Here is a 17,648-nt window from a genome sequence, read left to right on the forward strand (position 1 = left end):
TCTTCTTAAAGTTAATCTACAAAGAATAGTAATAATAAAACCCAATACAACAGACATCATATTTAGTAGTGAACTGCTAGCATCTCCTTTAAGATAAAGAGTAATACAAGGATGTACACCATTACCAATTTTTTAACTTATCTTCAGATTTTTACTAGAGATCCTAAGCAATGCAGTAAGCAAAAAAGAAGAAATACATGCATGGGCATACGCACATATATTTGAGAAAGAAGAAATAAACTGTATTTATATGCAAATGACATGATTGTATATGTAGGAAATCCAAATTAATCTTCTAACATATTATTTAAATTATAAGAAAGTATAACAAGGTAGATTGATACAAAACCAATATGAAAATCTATTATGTTTTTAAATAGTAGTAACAAACAATTATTACGAAAGTTCACAAAATTCATACAGGGATAGATCAATACACAAATCCAATAAAATAGATTGGCAGTAGATTTATGCCTTTAATACCATTTGCTACATGGCATGTAATAACAGATCACCAGGGAAAGGAAGGACTTTGCAATAAATGGTGCTGGGTCAGCTGAGTATACCTAAAGATACTAAAACCATGGAGAAAGCTCAATTCCTGGTGTGTTTCACACCTAAGTGTGAAGGGCAAAACTGTAATGATTTAGAAGATATGTAAACGAAGACTTTTAAAAATAAACAAAATTGCTATTGTAAAATAATACGCCAAGTTGAAAAATTTTAGATTGCATTGAAAGAAAATATTGATAAATATGACTAGTTTAGAATAAGAAATTTCATTGACAAGCAAAAGTTACAAACTCTACTTATTTATTCATTTTTTATTTTATTTTACTTTTTGCTTTTTGAAATCTGGGATTCAGTATGAACTTGAGGTTTACAATTGGAAACTGTTCATTCTTTTACAAGATACTTCATATTTTAATGCACGTTTTGAGGAAGACAGATGATAATAAATGTTCAGATCTTGTTGGCATAAGACAACAAATATAGACTTCAACTCAAATGTTGCAGAGCAATTTATCAGTGGAATATTTTGCTAATGAGAAGCAGGTAGAAACTGAGAAGAAACCAGTGTGCCATTGTATGAAGGCTAGAAATGGGCATGTTGATTTTAAAATCGGATGAGGAGAACCAAGAAAGGCAGAAGGAAAGTGTAACATATACTATTATACAAAACTTTATATTTCAGGTGGAAAAGAGAAGCCAAATAGATTCAAAATGTTCTGATTATTGGAAATAAGTTACCTTGGTCTCTGAATATCAGAGTAATTTTCAGCTTTAAAATTCTGCTCCATTAGGCTACACAATTCCCGTCTTTATATGGTAAAGTTTATCTTTTACAAGAACTCCTAGCTCTCCTAACGCTTAGTTATTGACAATTTTTCCTTCTGATGTTCTCATCCATGCAAAATTATTATCGGTTACCAGACAATGATCAAGAATTACATTTCCTATTAATTTTGGGTGAGAGAATGTCTCTCTGAATACATAGTTAAAACTTGGACTCCTTCGACATAGACATATAAAGTTTCTAATAAAGTCCCTATATAATTTAAAAGAAAACAACTAATATTCTTGTAAATTCACTATAAAAAAATTAATATGTGCAAGGTGTCTTTGTCCTTGTTTTTTTTGGATTGCTAGTATTATTATCTAAATATGATGGAGCAGCCATGGAGGTATCTAGTCCATAGACCATGAAGTCATGGTGTATTTTAGATGTTATCAGCCTCAGTCTAGGATGGCTCCACAGTGACCACTGAGTCTTATCCTTAAAATGCATCTAATCACATGGCGTGATCACTTAAGACCCACTCAGTGAGGGCCGATAACCATAAATGAGGTGGAACAGGGTTCTAGATCTAGAACAAGTTTAGCAGCTGCTGTCCCTGGGTCCCATTTGATCAGCCATGTATTTCCATAAATAATGTTTTATTGAAACACAGCCACACAATTCATTTACAAAAGCTGTCTATGGCTACTTTTGCCAGAGTTGAGTTGTTATGATGGGCAAGAAGGCCCTCAAAGACTTAAATATTTTTGTATAGCTTTTGGCAGAAAAAGTTCACTAGACATATATCTGGAAAATATGTAATTGCTCTTATTAACTCAATGGGTACAAACTTTGCTAGTATTGGCGGTTTCCAAATTACTGGAATTAGATTTCCAATAATTCCAGAGATGTATAATACATTAAAAATTTTAGACATTCTAGATGGTATAAAATAGCATCTCACGGTGGCCTTTATTTAAATTTTCTTGCTGACTAATTGTGATGAGCAGCATTTCATGTGCTTATTAACCACTTGCATTTCTTTTGAGAAGAGTCAGTCCAGGTGCTCTGCCTATTTTATAAATTTGGTTCTTTATAAATTTGGTTGTTTATTTTTTGTATTATGAATTTTAAGGAGTTCTTTATATGCACCAGGCAAAAAGTATACGGCAAAATAAAATTGAAAGATAATATAACTCATTCCGTGAACATTTGAAGTATCCTCATACTACCTACTGTTTCTTTGCAGGATACAAGTAGTGGGAACTTGTGTTTCTTAATGGTGACTTGATGAGCAGAGTGACTAACTTTGAAGGGGTCCAATATTAATCAGTTTTTCAAATTTTATATCTTTTGCTTTTTGCGTCTTCTCTGCAAATTTACTTCTACACAGTCATGAAAGAATTTATCTATTTTCCTCTCAAATTTTGAAGTTTCCGTTTATAAGTATGGGTCTATAGTATTACATTTTAAGGCAGAATTTATTGTAGTTCAGAACAAAAACACCAACATTCATATTTCACAGGCAAGAGCCCCCCCCCCCATGTTATCTTTGAGGTCTCTCACATGGGCATCGCTTTCTACAGTGCTCTCCTCAGGGCACCCTTGACCTCTGCATTCCGGAGGCTGTAGATAAGGGGGTTCAGCATAGGGTTGACAAAACTGTAAAATAAGAAAAGGATCTTCTGCTGCTCCTCAGGATGGTGGGATGTGGGGGCCATGTACATGACAATGGCACTGCCAAAGAAGAGCCCAACCACACAGAGGTGGGAGGAGCAGGTGGAGAAGGCCTTCTTGCGGCCCTCCCCTGACTGGATCCTCAGGATGGCGACCAGGATGCGTGAGTAGGAGACCAGCACCAAGCAGAGGGGCCCCACTAAGATAAACACAGAAGCAGCAAAGATAACCACTTGGTTGAGCCAGGTGTCAGCACAGGCCAGCTTGAGCACAGACAGGATTTCACAGAAGAAGTGGTTGATTTCATGTGGCCCACAGAAGGGCAACCTCAAGATCAGAACTAAATGGACCAGGGCCAAGAAAAAGCTAAACACCCAGGAAGAAATGGCTAGGACCACGCACACTCTCCAGCTCATGATGACAGTGTAACGTAGTGGGTGACAGATGGCCACGTACCTGTCATAGGACATCACCAGCAAGATCAGGCACTCTGTAGCAGCAAAAGCCAAATACAAGAATGTCTGCATTATGCACGGAACAAAGGAGATGGTTCTTTTCTGGTTCACAAGATTTGCCAGCATCTTGGGGACATTATTGGAAGCATAGGACATGTCAATAATGGCCAGGTATGAGAGGAAGAAGTACATGGGGATGTGCAGTCTGGAGTCTACGCAGATAAGCCCCAGAATGACCCCATTCCCCAGCAGGGTGAGCATATATAAGAGAGAGAAAAGTCCAAAAAGGAAAAACTCCAGTGCTGGATTGACCTGGAATCCGAGCAGGGTGACTTCTGTGATCCATGTCTGGTTGCCTCCCATGCTCCTGAGGCAGAGAAAGACAAGACCTCATGCACTACAGGAACATTAAAGTCGTATAGCAATGTAAGGTGCAAAATATTTACTCAACATTAGAGGAAACATTAAGAAGTGCCTCACTTCGGGTGGATTTTCTAGAATTCATTTTTAGATATGTTGCAAAACTTAATGTGCCCATTAAAATGAGAAAAAAACCCTTGTATTGATGGGATAATAGGAAAAATACATATATGTTTACATATAACACTTATTGTACATAATCTAATACATTAGAAGTTAAACGAATGTATTATAATACATCTTATTTTAGAAGATAAATAGACATATATGCACACATGTTGTTTTAGAGAATTCAAGCATTCTGGCTTACCTTTCAGAGTGAGAGTCTTGATTATTAATGGAGGTAGAAAAGAGACGTTGACGAAATGCCACATTAAGAGATGCTTTCATATCCTAGGCTTGCTTACCTTCTTGTCCACGATATGAAGTGATTGGGCTCCCCTGTTCTTTATATATTCGCTCACTAATCCACTTACCTTCTCGCATGCATTCTATTCACTTATTTTAGATTAGAAATTTCTTCTAAATATCTTCTCAATCTTGTACTTTCTTTAATGTTTCGTAAGGTCTTCCCATTCAGCGTCTGTCCGATACTCCCTAGAAGCTCCTTTTGGTATCTCTTTTCGATCTTCATTGGTTGTAGTTTTGTTGTGAGAGTTTTATTTTCTTCTTCATCAGCATCTGATACAAAAATTTAGGCATGAGGGAAAGAATTCTTTAGGTTACATGCAATGAACACATGAATATGTCTTAAGTACAGTTAAACGTGTGACATTTCTGAGATCTTTAAAAGTAAGGCACTCAAAATGGGGAAATGAACTTACATTTCCCAAATTTACAGTAGCTTACATTCCCCATCCCCAAATTAACAGTAGCTAATTTAAAAATAATAGCTGTAATGCAATTTTATTTTGGTTGGCTCTTTTCTCTTCTATAACTTAATATAGTGACAAATCTCAGAGCTTATCTTAAATTCTAGTATAACAGAATCTTTTGTCAATATCTTCAAAACTTTGGCAAATCAGGTTGCCATCAACCCCCTGATGATTTTCCTCGTCACCTGTTCCCATGCCAGCAGCCTTGTGCTGTTCCAGTGGATGCTGTGCAGGTCGCAGGGATAGCATTAGTTGGAGGACAATGGTTAGTTCTTTCCTGGGAGCTCTTCCTGTAGGGGCCCTAGGTCTGTCCAGCCAGCAGAGAGAAACCAAGGGCCGTGGAAGTGATGATGGCAAGCTCACCACACAGAACCATGTGACCGGGTGCTGTCCATTTACATTTTCTTCCAATTTTTTTTGCAGAAAAAAACTGAGAGCTGTCTTTATCTCTAAATCAAGCTTAAGTTTCAAATTCAACACAATATTTTAAAAAATAATTTATATCTTTTTTCTTTTAGTAAATATGAATTTAAACTTATATATTAAAAATGGAATTATATTATGCAGAGTATATTTAAGGTACCATTTTCACTTAATATAATGAAGATTTTTTATATATATTAAAATGATATTTTATAGATATTATTTAAAAGCAGCACAATATTCTATCACCTTAATTTTCTACTGTTGCAATTTTTTCTTCCTATTTCCCTTATTTTTAGTAGCATTAAAATAAATATTCTTAAAAATTTTTAATTTGCTTATATTCATGATTGGTGCAGTCCATGCCATAGCAGGATCCTAAAGGAGTCAGCTTGGGCTGCCCTCTCCGAGTTGGCAGGACTGCCAGAGGGAGAGCTGTTGGCAAGACCGCAGCTACGAGCACTTGCTACAACTGTAAGGATCTCTGCCTTGGCATAGTGGTACTGTTTTACTTTCTCTCTTTCGATGTTTTGGTTAGTGTGGCAGTTCTCTGAATTCCCAATAGATTATAAAAATAACACAAATGATTATGCAGTTATTGAACTAAACATTCCCACAGAGGATCCGAGTAAATTGGACAATTTAAAATTATCCCCTTGTGATAAATTGACCACACCAACATATGTTCCAAAAGCACTGCTCATGACTAAATATGAGCTGTAGCCTAAACATACAAAGTTATATATGGGATACAAAATGGGGAAAGGAAAACTTTGATATCCCCCTAGGGGACGTCCAAAATATGATGTAAGTTGGCAAACATCATTTACTGGAGATTATATTAATGGCAAAGAGAATGGTTGGTATTAATGGGAAATTATATGATTGGGATAAATTAAATATATGGGAATGAAACCATAGAATTCCCTTTACTTGGTGATGTCCAGTTTTAAATAAATCATTTAGAATCAGCTGTTGAGATAAAAATATATGCTGCAAAATTATTAAACCTGCAAAATTAGATCTTAGAAGAATAAGAGAGTACACCTAGTTTTGTGAGGGATGGTGCTGTGCACAAGGACACTTTAACATTTAGATCAAGATTACAGGGCCACAGCCAATGCATAACCTCAAACTGTGTATGATAATGCTGCTCAAATATCCATTGTTCCTTTTCATTCCATTAGAACAAAAAATCATTAGACCCCCATTAAAATTTAAATGTTAGCATTGTTCCTTTTAGCAAATTTGTACTTAACAACAGTCATTGGTTATTTGATTGTATTGTCTATCACTTTGTAAACACCACCCTATTAATAGGGTGGATATTAACCACAGCTTGCTAACAGAAAAAGGTCACAAGATAACTTCAAGACAATGAAGAGGATAGTTTGAATCTGATAACCTGATTCCAGGAAAAAGAAGCATGAGTTGATCACCTAAGATGTGCTGACCTCTAAAAAAGTTTCCTCCCTCCTTTTTGTATTATTGACTTGCTGATACAATAAAAATAGTACCCAAAATGCCCCTGCAGAGAAAAATCTAAATAAAAGGCATTGTCTCTTGCTCTACTGGGCCCCAGCCCACAGAGAGAGAACGTGCATATTGATGCATTGAGGTCTCCATCTGTGTTTGTTATTTTCACCGACCCTCCCTCTCCCTTTTTGGGTACCCACAACTCGACTGGAGCTGGTCTCCGGCACATGATCATTTATTGAAGATATATTCCAAAAGTCAAATGGTAGATCTAAAAATACAGATACTGCAAAGGTTTTTACATCTACTGATAGCCTCCCTCTGGAAAACTGGACCCACTTCAGGTCCCACTGACTGTATGTCATAATCATGCCTCTTTCCTACATGATAATTAATGCTAAGTATTGTCAGTTATGACCTTTTCTAATTTGATACGTGAACTTTTTATATACTTTAAAATTTTTAGTTTTTATCTGTTCCTTAGCAAATGTTCCTTGAATGCTGGATCTGTCTCAGCCACGGTTCTGGGCTCTGCAGGTGTCGCAGTGCATAAAGTAGACGTACGCTAAAGGGAGACAGATAATGAAGTACATATTAGCATGCTGTACTTCACTCCTCAGATTTCCATTGAGAAGAGAAAACTTGTATACTCCTGGATGGAATCACTTTGGAATATACCTGCCTCTCTTAGTCGCATAATTCATATAATTTATAAAACAGAAAAAAAGATAATTGGGATGAACTTCTCTACTGTCTTTCTTGGCCATATGCATTCTACCACTTTTTGCATAAAACTTACAAGAGGATGTTCCCTCCTCTGTGTGTGTGTGTGGTGGGCAGGTGGTGGTGGGCTAATAGTTGTGATTTTAATTTGCAGGGAAATTTTATTAAAGATATGAATCATGTTTTCCAATAAGACTCACTAGAAAAGCATAGTTGTTTTTTTTTTTCCTATGTGATTCTTGTCTCTATTTATTTTTATTTTTTCTGGACTTGGAGCAGAGAGAGAGCGTGGTTAATTACCACCTTAAAACATCAGCAGTAAAGAAGTAAATAAGATTAATGTTGATTGTGAAAAGAATAAAGAAGGAAATAAACAGGGTAGAATATTAGAAAATAATTTGGTTTGAGGAATGTCTTTTTATATAGAAAGGTCTCTCTAAAGAGGAGATGTGTGCATGGAACCTAAATGATGAAGGGGAATTGAACCTGACCAGAGCCAAGGGAGAACCATTCTTTCTACAGCAAACAGAAAAGGAACAGGAAAGTCAAATTGTCTGGACAGGAAGCACTTGGTGAATTCTGGGAAGGGAAAGAAATCCAATGTGCCTGAAAACAGTGAGCAACAGGTTGTACATACACTTTGTAATTTGGTGCATATTTTTTAAAATTTGGTATCAACACAAAAGTTTATCAGTTGGGGGTTGCTTAAATTTATTTAGCTACTTTTGAAGCACAGAATACCATATGGTCATTAAAAAGGATAATTTAGATCTTTTTAGAGTGAAATGCAAAATTATCTACATGTAATCAATGTATGTGTGTATAATATACTTTGAGTTACACTTTAAAATATAAAAATACTTATACACATATGTCTTATTGTTCCTATTTATATATATACAGGAAAACCCTAGGTTAAACATGGAACTGTTTACACTGGTTATCTCTACAGAAGAAGACTACACAAGGACTTACCTTTCCCTTAAATTGCTCATTTGTTTTCTAAGAGTCTTTATGCAGTTTCAAGGGGGAAAAAGCAGGACATTTTTATTTTGGAAAGTCAAGAATGTAATATATAACTAAAATTAAAAGTTATTCTTGCTAATTTTGAGGGTGATACTCACCAAGTTTCAACAGGAATCTGTCATGTGAGAACATGTCCCTAGACTTCAAATGGGAGAAATGAGTAACTGTGTTATGAAAAAGAGCTCATCCTTAACAAGAAAGAGGAAATTGAACATCTTAACATCATTTTTCTTTATTAAAAACATGATTTTTTTTCTGATTTCCTAATAAAGAAAATAATCAAGATTATCTATTGACTGCAAGTAGAATGGCATCTTAAATCAGGTTGAAAATTATTGTGACATACACCAAGTCGTGAACAAGAGCACAAGCGAGGAGAAGTTCTGAAGTTGCACAGGTCAGAGAAAGTGAACTTTGTCATACAAAGACAAAATATATTTCAATGCCTCTTAATTTTCTTATCTGTAAAGCAACTTCTGGGGATTTTAAGTTAGAACCCAAAAGAATAAAAACAACAATGAAAAGAGTGACTTAAGATGCAGAATCCAGAGTGATAGGGAATTTAGCTGTCATCTAGTCTAGTAATCTATTTTCTTAGAAATGTCGTTTAGAATCTGCTTGCCTGTCAGTGGGAACTGTGTGTTCCAAGTCTGCTCAGAAAGGCATCCTGTTTTCCTAGACACTCCTTGAGTGACTCATGCCAATGTTTGCTTCTGTAACTTCCCTTTATTTATGTTTCTATGGTGAACCAATGTGCCTGCTAGGAGACACGTTTGATCAGAGTTCCACAGAATTGCATATGAGAAAGACATTTGCTCTCTTTAACCTGAACTTGCATGCCTCTGCTGACATAAACTTGGTGTGTCTCTTACGAGGAGAAGGCCACCTTAAACTAACTTCCAACGTCTTGGATGGTTTACTGGAGCTCCGAAGAAACAACAGCAAAATTTGATCAGTAAAATATCCTGCAAAGTCACTCAAATATAATTAGATTTTATATGAGTTAATAGATACACTTTGACTTTGTGTTAATTGAACTATTTTTAGATTTTGCAAACAGAGTACAGTTAAAGGATATATACTGAATTTTCAGTTAGCAGATATTAGGAGTGGAAAACTGTCCAATTTTCTCGAAAACATACATCTAATAATGGAATGAAATTTGGCACTTTGTGGATGCACCAAATATTGTGTTAAGTTCTCACTAAACCAAGTTGAAAGGGAGAGATCAGAGAACTCTTACTTCCTGAGAACTCCAGGAACATAGATATTGTGTATAAATTTAGGCCCATGTGGCTCTTATCTGTGGCGTACATTTCTTTGTTCCTACTGTTCCCAGGCCAGTGACCGAGGGCACTTGGATTCTTTAGGAGACAAAAATGCAAGTCATTAGATCCCAGATGAATCACATTGTTTGACTAATCTAAGCTTGTGATTAACCCAATGGAGATTTATAATTTTATGTGTGATTTTTTGGGGGGAGGAGGGGGGTGTTAAGAGATTTATGAAAGAAACCAGAAGCCTAAAATAAACATTTTCCTTCAGGGCATTAATAAAAGTACTAATAGAATTCTTAATGAAACAATCTTCTTTATCAGATGGGAACTACATCCAAACCATATGTAACACTGGATGTCAATTGTACTTTTAACAGTTTTGTAGGAAAGACCATACAAGACAAACCAATAATGGTGGCTATTTACACACACAAATTGTTAATCAGCTCAACTGTGAAACTAAAGAAGGTAGAAAAATATAAGGTGAAAGTATTTGTTTTCCTTTTAGTTATTGGCATTGTTTTGTATTTTAGATTTCTCAGTTCAAGAAATCAGATTTTTTTTCCCCCAATTAGAAAAAGCTTGGGGCAGAGGCAATAGAAAGACAAACCCCTGAAATGAAGGTTTCTTTATGCGTCCAATCCAGCTACACGTCAGGGAACAATTTTAAATGAAAAGAATAAGGGAACAAGCTCGATGGATATATTTTTCTGTTCTGAAAGAGCATAACAAGTTTAGCAGTGGCTGAAAAAGCCTGATTCCTGAATAAGAATGGAAGCAGCATGGTTAACAGTGTTGGATAGAACATCATTCCAGACTCGATTCTGACCAGTGGGCATTATAAACTTGAGTCACTTGTTTTAGACCTCATTATTTCCATTTGTAAAATGGTGGCAGAAGATATTAAAAGGGTCAACGTGAAGAGGAAATACCACTACACTGGTGCATATTAGGAGTTTAATGAATTTTAGCCATTATGAATAGTATTAAAGAGACCACAAAATTGAAGAATTTAAAATATTGTGATTAGAAATCCAGCATAGTCATCTTGGTATTAGAAACACTTTCATATTTATCTTGCCTTTTTTTTTTGTTTTCTTGGCTGTTTTTGAGTTTTGAAAAAAACACATTTAGCTTTCATTTCTTAATAAAAATGTTTTTATAGTTTGATTTTTAAAATTAACATTAAAATGAATTTAATGAGGCGGAAAAATCCTTTAAAGTAACCTTACTTCTGTATTGAAGAAAGAAAATACAGCTAAAAATCAGAGGGCAATTCTGCCCTGCCAAATATCCTAAGGAGAGAGAGAGAGTAAATCTTTGGAAAGGAAAAGGAGGGGATATTTAGAACATGTAGCACCGACCCAAAAGAAAACTTTTTCTTGATCATTTTCGCATAAGATGAGCCTCCATCAAAAGTGGAGTTCTGGGCACCTACTCAGAAATTACTTTCATTTCAATAGTTGGACACACAGCTTGATCCTGTTGAATAGCATAATTTTTACAAAACAACCAAACACACACAGATTCTAGAGCCCCACTGCCTGGATTCAAATCCCAGTTTTGCTATATACTAGCTTTGTGACTTCTCTGTGCTTCTCCATGTCTCAGTTTCCCCATCTGCAAAATGAGGTGGATGATAAATCCTGCTTCATAGCATAGTTGTGAGGACTAAATGAACCAAGTCACATAAGACACTCAATATGTGCTTTAAGATATGTTATTAGAGATTTAAGACCCCTTGTTGGAGAGTAAATTCCAGTTACAACAATCATAAGAAAACAAGTTATGTGCACAACAGTGCGTTTTCTCAAATAAGGAACAAAAGGAACTTCTTTACTCAACAGGCACTGGGTTCTCCCTGTGAGAGAATACCACCTGCCCCATGGACAACTGAAAAGTGGGTCCTGTTTGGCCAGGCAATGCTTCTGGGAATGTGCAGAGGTATGCAGTGAAGAGCCGGAAGGAAGATTAGTTTCAGGGCAAGCAAACCACTTAACAGCTCTGACTTCAGTGTTTTTATTTGAAGAAGAGGCACCTGGACCACAGAGTCCCTGACATTCTCTGCAGCCCTTCAGCCAGATCAGATCCTCTGTGGATGGTTAGCTGCTCTTCTCTGACACAGTCATGACAAAGCCAAGAGCTGCCACAGGATGCTGAGGGGGACCTGGATGGAGGGAGCCAAGAGGGTCATAGGATCCACGGCCACACCACGGGACAGGGAGTGGTCCCTACAGCTATGCTCAGGACCCTAGTTTTAAACAAAGAATTAGGTCCAGAAGGGGATCATGCAGGGAAGGCAATTTGTCGCTAATACCTGGAGCCAGTGTTTTCATTCACCTCCCTTTCCCATTTCGCAGCTCTGAACCCCTCCTCAGGACAAATGAAACTCTTTTACTCACAATGGTATAATCTGTGGTCTTTTCTTCAGACATAGCCATGGGTTTACAAGAAACCTCAAAGAGAGGAAGGGGGAATATATAGGTTAAGATGGATTCTCCTCTCTAAAGGGGCCTCATTGGGAGGTGATGCCTGGATACAGAGCTCCCCTGGACTTTGTGATAGACTTGGTTATGCAAACCAGGGACTTTTCTATCATCATCTGAATCCTACTCACTCCCCACAGGCAAAAATAATGATTCAAGGAACAGAACCTTGTGGTAATACATTTGATCACATTCTCTCTAGAGAGAATTAAAGAATTTGTGGTAATATATTTGATCACGTTATCTCTGGAAAGAATTAAAGAATTTGCTGTTTTCCTATCAACAGGTGAACCAGTGAATGCATTTCCCAAGTTCATTCATTTTGTTGTTTCAGCATTCCCATGGGACATGTAGTGTGTTTGCTTGGGAATGGTTAGAATCAGGATTTCTGAAAAGGACGTAAGACCTTGCACAGAAAATAAAAAATTTTGATAATATTCATTAAATTCTTTCAAAATTTATTTTATAAATTTAAAAATTGTTCTACTCTTCAATTTCTCCTGTTTGACTATAGAGAAGGGACAATGATTTCATTTTTATCTTTTATTTTTGGTTTTACACTTAAAACAATTGATTATATATATTTACGGGGTACAGAGTTGACTAACAGTATTTGTGTACAATTTGTGATGATCAAATCAGTATTATTAGCATTTTCATCAGTACAAATTATAATCATTCTTTGTGGTCATTATCAAATTTCTCCCTAACCCTACACCCCCTCCCCCTTTCCGAACACTGGTGACTGTAGTTTTGTTCTCTCCTTCTGAAAGTTCAATGTTTTACTGTGGTTTTTCATTTCTCTCTCTCCTTTTTCTTTCTGTCTTTGCTTCCACTCAACATGATTTTATCCAAGCTCATCCATATTGCTGTAAATGGCAGAATTTTATTATTTTTTTACTTCTGGGTAGTATTCCATGGTGTATATATACCACAATTTCCTTATCCAGTCGTCTGTCAATGGGCGTTTAGATTGGTTCCATATCTTGGCTATTGTAAATAGAGCTGTGTTGAACATGGGAGTGCAGGTGTCCCTTTGACAAGATGATTTCCATTCCTTTGGGTATAAATCCAAAGATGGGATTGCTGGGTCATATGGTAGTTCTATCTGTAGTTGTTTGAGGAAACTCCATACTGTCTTCCATAATGCCTGTACTAATCTACAGCCCCACCAACAGCGTAGAAGTAAGTGTTCCCCTTTCTCCTCTTCCTTGCCAGCATTTTTTATTCTGTCTTTTTGGTAGTAGTCAGTCTAAGTGGGGTGAGTTGATATCTCAATGTGGTTTTGATTTGCATTTCCCTAATGATTAGTGATGTTGAGCATTTTTTCATGTGCCTGTTGGCTATTTGTATGTCTTCCTTTAAGAAATGTCTATTCAGTTACTTTGCCCATTTTTAATTGAATTATTTGGGTTTTTTTTTTTTTTTTCTGTGAAATTGTTTGAGTTCCTTGTATATTCTGGATAGTATTGTAAATATTTTCTCCCAATCTGTAGTATATCTTTTCACTCTGTTGATTTTTTCCTTTGCTGTGGAGAAGTTTTTTAGTGATATAATCCTTTTTCTTCATTTTTTCCTTTGTTGCTTGTGCTTTGGGGATCTTATTCATAAGGTCTTTGCCCAGTCCTACATCCCAAAGTGTTTCCTCTATATCTTCTTCTAGGAGCTTTATAGTTTCTAGTCTTACTTTTAAGTCTTTAATCCATTTTGAGCTGCTTTTGGCATATGGTGAGAGATACAGTCTAGTTTCATTCTTCTACACATGGATATCCAGTTTTCCTAGCACCATTTGCTGAACAGCTTATCCTTTCCCTAATGTATGTTCTTGGTGCCTTTGTCAAAGATCAGTTGGCTGTAAGTACATGGGTTGATTTCTAGGTTTGCTATTCTGTTCCATTGATCTATGTGTCTGTTTTTATGCCAGTACCATGCTGTTTTTGGTCACTACAGCTTTGTGGTATAACTTGAAGTCAGGTAGTGTAGTGCCTCCAGCTTTATTTTTCTTTTCTCAAGATTGCTTTGGCTATTCAGGGTCTTTTGTTGTTCCATATGAATGTTAGGATTGTTTTTTCTATTTCTGTGAAGAATGTCACTGGTATTTTGGTGGGGATTGTATTGAATCTATAGATCACTTTGGGTAGTATGGACATTTTCACAATGTTAATTCTTCAAATCCATGAACATGGAAAGTCTTTCCATCTTTTGATGTCCTCTTTAATTTCTTTCAGTAGTGTTTTGTACTTCTCATTGTAGAGATTGTTTACCTCTTTGGTTAAATATTTTCCTAGGTATTTTAATCTTTTGGTAGCTATTGTAAATGGGCTTCTTTCTTGATTTCTTTTTCTGTTTGTTTATTGTTGGTGTATAAGAACACTACTGGTTTTTATTTATTGATTTTGTATCCTGCAATTTAACTGAATTTGTTTATCAGCCCTAAGAATTATTTGGGAGAGATTATGGGATTTTCCATATCTAAGATCATGTCATCTGCAAACAATAACAGTTTGACTTCTTTTCCAATTTGGATGCCTTTTATTTCTTTCTCTCATCTGATTGCTCTGGCTAATACTTCCAATACTACGTTGAATAGAAGTGGTTAGAGTGGGCATCCTTGTCTTATTCCTGTTCTTAGAGGGAAAGCCTTCAGTCTTTCCCCATTCAAGATGATGTTGGCAGTAGGTTTGCTATTTATAACTTTTATTGTGTTGAGATACTTTCCTCCTATACATAATTCGTTCAAGGTCTTTATCATAAAGGGATGCTGAATTTTGTCACATGCTTTTTCTACATCTATTGAGATAACCATATGGTTTTTGTCCTTGCTTTCCTTGATGTGGTGTATCACATTTATTGATTTGCATATATTGTACCATCCTTGCATCCCTGGGATGAATCCCACTTGATCATGGTGTATAATCATTTTGAAGTGCTGTTGTTTTCTGTTTGCTAATATTTTGTTGAGGTTATTTGCATGTATGTTCATCTATGACATTGGCCTTTTCTGTTGTTGTGTCTTTGTCTGATTTTGGTATCAAGGTGATGCTGGCCTCATAGAATGAGTGTAGGAGAATGGCCTCTGTTTCAATTTTTTGGAATAGTTTGAAAAGGATTGGTGTTAATTCTTCTTTAAATGTTTGGTGGAATTCAGAAGTGAAGGCATCTGGTTCTGGACTTTTTTTGTTGTTGGGAGACTGCTGATTATTGCTTCAATCTTGTTGTTCTAAATTAATCTGTGCAGGTTTTCTATTGCTTCTTGGTTCAATCTTGGTAGTTTGTATGTGTCCCCAAATTTATCCATTTCCTCCAGATTTTCAAATTTCTTGATGCATAGTTGTTAATAATAGCTTCTAATGATTCTTTGCATTTCTGTAGTATAGGTTGTAATGTCTCCTTTTTCGTTTGTGATTTTTGCTATTTGGGTCTTCTCTCTTCTTTTTTAAGTTGATCTGGCCAATGGCTGGTCTATTTTGTTTATCTTCTGAAAAAATCAACTTTTTGTTTCATTGATTTTTTGTGTGGTTCTTTTGGTTTCTATTTAATTTAGTTCTACTATGATTTAAATTCTTTCTTTCCACTAATTTTGGGATTAGATTGTTCTTGTTTTTCTACTTCTTTGAGATTTAACATTAGGTTGTTTATTTGAAGTCTTTCTATTCTTTTAATCTAGACACAGAATTAGCAGAGAAATATTGAACTTAAATAGCACTTTAGGCCAAATGGACTTGACAGATATATACAGAACTTTTCATCAAGTGACAGAATATACATTCTTCTCATCAGCATGTGGATCATTCTCCAGGACAGACCACATGTTAGGCCACAAATTAAGTCTCAATAAATTTAAAAAGATTGAAATCATATGAAGTGTATTTTCAGACCACAATGGAATAAAATTAGAAATTAACAACAAACAAAACTTTGGAAAATATACAAATTTATGGAAATTAACATGCTCCTGAATGATCAATTGGTCAAAGAAGAAATAAAGGGGAAAATCAACAAATTCCTTGAAACTAATGAAAATGCAAGCACCACTTACCAAAACCAATGGGATCCTGCAAAAGCAGTGCTAAGAGAGAAGGGGTGGTGATTTCTTAATCTCTCATAGTTGGAGATCCTATCGACCCTGTTAAGGCATCATCTCAGAGAAACACATTTGTCCCAATGGAAAAAAATGTTACTGCAAAATAACCACTTCAAATTTCTCACTTACAAATACTTTGACTTGGCAATTCAGGTATACCTCATCTTCTCTCTTAATTGTCTTCAGTGTTCCCTCCATTTCAAACATCTCCAGATTTCTTAACCACAGTTTTATTTCCTCATCCTGGCTTAGGGACTAGAGATAAAATGAACATACTCTCCTTTACCTCTTTCCCACCCCACCCCCCTTTTGCTTGCATTAAGTGATAATGTTTGGTGATTGTAAAATCTTTCCAGTTCTTCTTCAAGAATCTGCTCTAAACCTAGTTTTCTACAGTCTTAGTTCCTAAACATGGTAGAAGGAGCACTTGAAAATAACAGTTATTTTACCTCCACAGGAAGTAGTTACTTCAAAGAGCTATTATTCTGAAATTGTCTCCTTTAAGCATCAATTCAAAGCAGATATAAGATACTGTATTATTTTTTACAACTGGTATACATATTACCACAAATTTGGTGGCCTAAAACAATAAAACTTTACTTGTTTGCAGTTCTACAGCCTGCTAGATGCCTGAAATCTAGCAAGATCATGCTCCCTCTCATGCTTCAGGGAAAATTATGTTCCTTGCCTATTCCAGCTTCTGGTGAGTGTCAGCATTCCTTGGATTCTGGTCACATCTGTCTGCTCCATCTTCACATTGCTTTTTCCTCTGTGTGCCTTCTGTTTATTTCAAATCTCCTTCTGCCTTTCTTTTAGAAGGACACTGACTCTGGATTCAAACCCACTTGGATAACCCAGGACTATCACCTCATCTCAAGATTCTTTGATAAATCACATTTGCAAAGACTTTTACCAAATAAAGTAATATCCATAGGTACTGGGGATTAGGATGTGGACATGTATTTTTGGGGGGCCACCATTCAACCTGCTACAGATATCAACAAATTTAAGTATGCTGTATTTTTCTATACATATAACATAGTCTATATTATTAGCTTTATTCACGCATATCCTACAAAAATAGTGTTTTAAAAATATTTGGAGGGCCGAGCCCGTGGTGCACTCAGGAGAGTGCGGCGCTGGGAGCGCAGCGACGCTCCCACAGTGGGTTCAGATCCTGTATAGGAATGGCTGATGCACTCACTGGCTGAGTGCCAGTCACAAAAAAGACAACAACAACAAAAACAACAACAAAAATTGAATATTTATCATTTTTCCAAAAATATTTTCAAATAAGCAAATTGTAACTCTAATTTTTATTTTTGCAATAAAGAGGAGACAGTGTCTTGGACAAAGATAGAAAGTGGCAACAGAAGATTCTCTCTCTCCCCCTCTCTTTTGGTATATAAAAACATTAATATACATTACATGTATTGCATGTATTATA

At 36.0% G+C, this 17,648-nt stretch overlaps 1 protein-coding gene across 1 annotated transcript; it reads right to left on the reverse strand.

Moving 5' to 3' along the window:
• Nucleotides 1-2,859: 2,859 nt before the first annotated feature.
• Nucleotides 2,860-3,774, reverse strand: LOC134379989 (olfactory receptor 2A14-like). The gene has a single exon (XM_063099447.1). It carries the CDS (start codon nucleotides 3,772-3,774, stop codon nucleotides 2,860-2,862), a length of 915 nt encoding a protein of 304 aa, XP_062955517.1.
• Between the last annotated feature and the right edge of the window lie 13,874 nt (nucleotides 3,775-17,648).

Source organism: Cynocephalus volans, chromosome 6 (genome assembly GCF_027409185.1).
Source record: "Cynocephalus volans isolate mCynVol1 chromosome 6, mCynVol1.pri, whole genome shotgun sequence".
Taxonomy (NCBI): Eukaryota; Metazoa; Chordata; class Mammalia; order Dermoptera; family Cynocephalidae; genus Cynocephalus; species Cynocephalus volans.